Source organism: Terrapene carolina, unplaced genomic scaffold, assembly GCF_002925995.2.
Source record: "Terrapene carolina triunguis isolate 2854851 unplaced genomic scaffold, T_m_triunguis-2.0 Scaffold23691, whole genome shotgun sequence".
In the NCBI taxonomy this organism is placed as follows: domain Eukaryota; kingdom Metazoa; phylum Chordata; order Testudines; family Emydidae; genus Terrapene; species Terrapene triunguis.
This window is the reverse complement of record NW_020688042.1, coordinates 2286-6647: the sequence shown is the minus strand read 5'-3', so window position 1 is coordinate 6647 and position 4362 is coordinate 2286. Positions and strand designations below refer to the sequence as shown.

The window sequence follows — 4362 nt, the reverse complement described above, 5'->3', positions numbered from 1 at the left end:
CTGCAAGTTATCCAAACTTGCTTCAATATCCTCCTGTAAAAAGAAAAAAAGTATATATAATAGTCATTGTGACTTGAATGCAGCACTATTCTTTTTCACCTCAAATGTGGTTTCACATACCTGCCCATCTCCAGAATCCTCCTCCAGTCCATTATCTTCAACTCCCTCTTCTTCTAGTCTACGCCCTAGTAACATTATGATTATTAGAAAGATGAATTCATACATTGCTATTTTTCAGATCTTTCTTCCTAGAATAGGTATTAAATCCAGTTTCTTACAGAAGAGTAACATACTTTGCCTTAATTTCAACAGTCCTATAACTCTGAACATCACATTTCTTTTTGTAAGCCACAATCGAAGTTCTGAATGTTCAACAAAACATAAGTTGTACAAGACTAAGCTAAAAGTATGCTTAGGCTGACTATGCATGACTGCAGTGCTTAAGTATCTCAAAGACCATTAATTTTCTCTTTTCAGAAGTCTTACTACATCAGGAATTCATTCAGCAGCTTGATCCATAACATTAGAAGTAACACTCATTACTGAAACAACACACTTCAGGTCTAACACAGATCAACAGGGAACACGTGAAAACAGACAATTTCTCACACATTTACAAGTATATTTTCCTCAAAGAATACAAGCACAGTAGAACAAGAAAGGGAGAGAGGTTTTAGAAATAGGCCTTCTACAATGAGAAACATCTCAGCTTGAACATTTTCATTCTATTAACATGCTGAAATGTTGCAATCACGTTTTAGGTATTTTCTGGGAAGGGAAAAATTAGCCAAAATAATTTACAAGTGAATTTAATCCACCCAACGTTAAGAGTGACTAACAGCATTGGTCTGAGCCAGGCATAGTATTGTTAGGTGAGCATTTGTGCATCACCACCAACTCCTCCATGTCTAACGCACTTCAAAGCTTTTAACAATTTTATATTAGGCATTTAAATGGAAGTTAGAAGTTTTTTTAAATCCCTGTTGTACACAATTCTAGTACTAAAACAGATTATATCTTTAGTTTATTAATTACGTGGCAGTAACACCCATCCCTCATTTCAGAAGTAGAGAAATGTATTTCATACACAGCATAAAATGACTCCTGACCATTAGAAATCTAATGGCTTGTTTTTGTTCAAGTGAAACCTGATATTCTGTAATTATAAATACCATCTAAAGCTTATGCCCAAATAAATTTGTCTCTAAGGTGCCACAAGTACTCCTCGTTCTTTTTGCTGATACAAACTAACACAGCTACCACTCTGAAATCTGACATCTGAAGCAAGCTTTCCAGGTAAATAGGAAATTAAAGGTAACCCTGACAGCCCTTTAACTACAGCAGTGCAAATGCATCACTGTTATAAACTCTAGAGGTTTTAAAACTATAAGGAACTCTAAACCTGGGGTATGAAACTTTAACTCGAAGTACTAAATTTATGTCTTCACATGTAGCACACCTATTAAATGACTTTCCCTTCTGCCTTGCAGAACAGGGAGAACAGAACAGTATATACTGAATTAAGTTTCATCTGGAATCAATTTATTTTATATTTAAAAGTTTCTGTTTGAGTCTTCAATGTGCTATTTGTTGTAAAATCTCTAGAAACTCCGTTTGAGATTTCACCTTCCATCACACAAACAGCTATTCTAGATTTGTCATGTAGCTGGTTGCTATCTGCATATATCAACAGGAACATGAAAAATATTTGAAAAGCATATATTAACTTCCTGCTGCAGACTAACCTGGGGGAGCTCATATATATTTATTAAATTTATCACACCAAATGAGTAATGCATTTTAATTTTAACATTTTGGTTACATGCTGAAATAAGTTAACACCCTAACCTTTCACCTCTAGAGGCTTTGTCTCAAATTCTGAATTTGGTCATAAGCGTAAATTAATTTGGTTGTCTCACCCTGTTCCCCATTTGTCCATGACAGGGCTAGCAACGTCGGCCTCAAAATGGCTCAATGCCAAACTAGCCTCCTGCAAAGACATATCATGATAAATTTTCACTGCCTTGGCAGTAGAAGTCAATCCTTTCTAAGTTGGTCTTTCGGGAAATTTTGATTAGCGATCCAACAAACTTTGTTCGGGAGTATTCCCAGTTATGCATGGCCCTGTGATTAATATTGAACAAAATGTGCAATTCCCTAATGATAGACTTGGTATCATACCCGATTGACTGAAACTCACTCACATAAGTATGGAAGAGGGTCAGTAACACAAGACGTTGATGGAAATATTATCTGCACTGGCCTAAACCGTACATTTTATCTTACAGTGCTCCTGTTTGTGCTATATCTGACTCAACCAAATACTATTAATCACAAATTCAGCTCTATAAATTCACGCACACTGCCAAAATTAAGACATAAATACTTTTCAGAGGGAAAGCAGGGAAAGAAAAGAAGGAAGGGAAGCTAGATTCTGTTTTGTAGGTGCAAGATCCAAGAAAAAAATCCTCTCTCAACTCCCTTATACCTTTGCTGCTTCTCTTTGGTGTTTTCTTGATCGTTATCTCTGACACCATTGGAATTTCATCAGGATTTCCCCCTTCATCCTCAATAGCCTATTGGAAAAAGATATAAAGCCACTATTTATGTACAGAGCACTGTTGGTCTTGGGCATTAAACACACCAGAGAGAAAAATGCTGTCACTAGAGCCTTGCATGCAATACAAGTGGGACCAAATGAAAGTGAAATACCAAAAATCCCCAGGCACTGGTGAAAGAGGAAAACGTGTGCCAGGGCTTTCCAGAATGCACCCCCAGCTCCTTTCTCACCCAGCCCCCCCCATTGCCCCCCCATGATCAGAGCAAGGATAGGGTCTCCGTTTCAAGGAAGTGGAGAAGGGCAGCCATGGCTGGCTTTGGTCAGTGGTGCCACAACACTCCCACTACAGAACAGCCACGTGTCGCGCTCCCTGCTCCCCCACTGCCATGGGACGGGGCTCGAGACCACAAGGCCTGGGGCGGAGGAGGGAGGGGGGGAAGCACGTGACCTGACGCGAACGCTCCAGGGCGCTGCAGGAACAGCTCGCGCCGGGCCCGGTGGAGTCACGTGACGCCTCTCGCGCTCTCCACTTGGCGCCATTTTCTCACCAGCGCCTCCCCTAAGCCCGCGAAACCGCGCCTCAGCCGCAGCGCCCCTCCCCCCACTGTCTCCCCCCCCTCACCTTCCTGAGCCGCTCCATCAGCACGCTCTTGTTGCCGCCGCTGTCCAGGTTGCGGCGCTTGAGCTCGGCCCTCAGGTCGATCACCCGCAGCTCGCTCAGCCGCCGGGTCTCGGGCTCCGAGCCGGGGGGAGCCGCCCCGCCCAAGGGCGCAGACTCCCCCAGCCCGGCCGCTGACTGACTTTCCGCCATGACGCCGCCGCTGCTGCTCCGGCTCTCACGCGCGCAAGCAAGAGCCGCGATCCCAGCACAAAATGGTGGTGACGAAGCCGACAGAGACACGCACGGGGGCTGCGGCGCAGGCGCACTAGGGCATCGGGGCTGCGCGCAAGCGCCATAGCCTCGACGGCCTGAAACGACTCTGAACCTAGCGCATGCGCCCGAGCCGCTTCAGGGCCGCAGTAACCCGCATGCGCAGTCAGCATGCCCGGTTACGGCGTGTCTGTGCTACAATGGAGAGCCGCCCTTCTGTCTTGAAACTCGTGCGCCTGCGCATACCCCATTTCTCCCTCCTTACTGCGCCTGCGCGCCGCGCCTGCCCTCCCCCCCCACTGCGTTTCGGCCTCGCCACCATTTTGTGCTGGCGCTCGCGGCTTTACCCTGCCGAGTCCCGCGCGCGCGAGAGAGCCGGAGCAGCAGCGGCGGCGGCGTCATGGCGGAGAGTCAGTCAGCGGCCGGGCTGGGGGAGTCTGCGCCCTTGGGCGGGGCGGCTCCCCCCGGCTCGGAGCCCGAGACCCGGCGGCTGAGCGAGCTGCGGGTGATCGACCTGCGGGCCGAGCTCAAGCGCCGCAACCTGGACAGCGGCGGCAACAAGAGCGTGCTGATGGAGCGGCTCAGGAAGGTGAGGGGCGGGGCGGGGGGGGGGGGGGGGGCGAGGCGGGGACGCTCCGTCTTGCTCCTTTGTCCCCGCGCTGAGGCGCGTTGGGCGCATGCGCGTCCCGGGCCCGGCGGAGCGCTCTCCCCGGGAGGGAAAATGGCGCTAACCCAGGCCCGGTTCGAGCTGCTCAACTCCTCCCCGCGGAGCTGGGCCTCTGGGGCGCGTCCAACCAGGCCCCTCGGTCCGCTCCTAGGACCACTGACTGCCCCCGTCACCGCCCCTGGTGCGGATACCCTTCATGGGGGCCTCTAGCGCCCCGACCCACCCCCTTCTCTGGGGCCCCCCTCCCTCGGGAGCCACCTCCTT

At 48.8% G+C, this 4362-nt stretch overlaps 2 protein-coding genes across 2 annotated transcripts in view; one reads left to right on the top strand and one right to left on the bottom strand.

Moving 5' to 3' along the window:
* Positions 1-3: 3 nt before the first annotated feature.
* On the bottom strand, positions 4-3714 carry LOC113408765 (scaffold attachment factor B1-like; the record flags this gene model as incomplete). Its single annotated transcript, XM_026662165.2, has 4 exons — positions 3183-3714; positions 2489-2576; positions 121-185; positions 4-33 (listed from the first exon to the last, which is right to left on the bottom strand). Coding segments are annotated over exons 1-4 (372 nt in total), but the record flags the coding sequence as incomplete, so codon positions are not given.
* Positions 3715-3798: 84 nt separating this feature from the next.
* LOC113408764 (scaffold attachment factor B1-like) overlaps positions 3799-4362 on the top strand; it is a gene marked incomplete at its 3' end in the record, with an annotated part of 2846 nt that continues 2282 nt past the window's right edge. The window contains exon 1 of the mRNA XM_026662164.2: positions 3799-4020. Coding sequence (XP_026517949.1) covers positions 3832-4020 — 189 coding nt within the window. The remainder of the gene's footprint in view (positions 4021-4362) is intronic.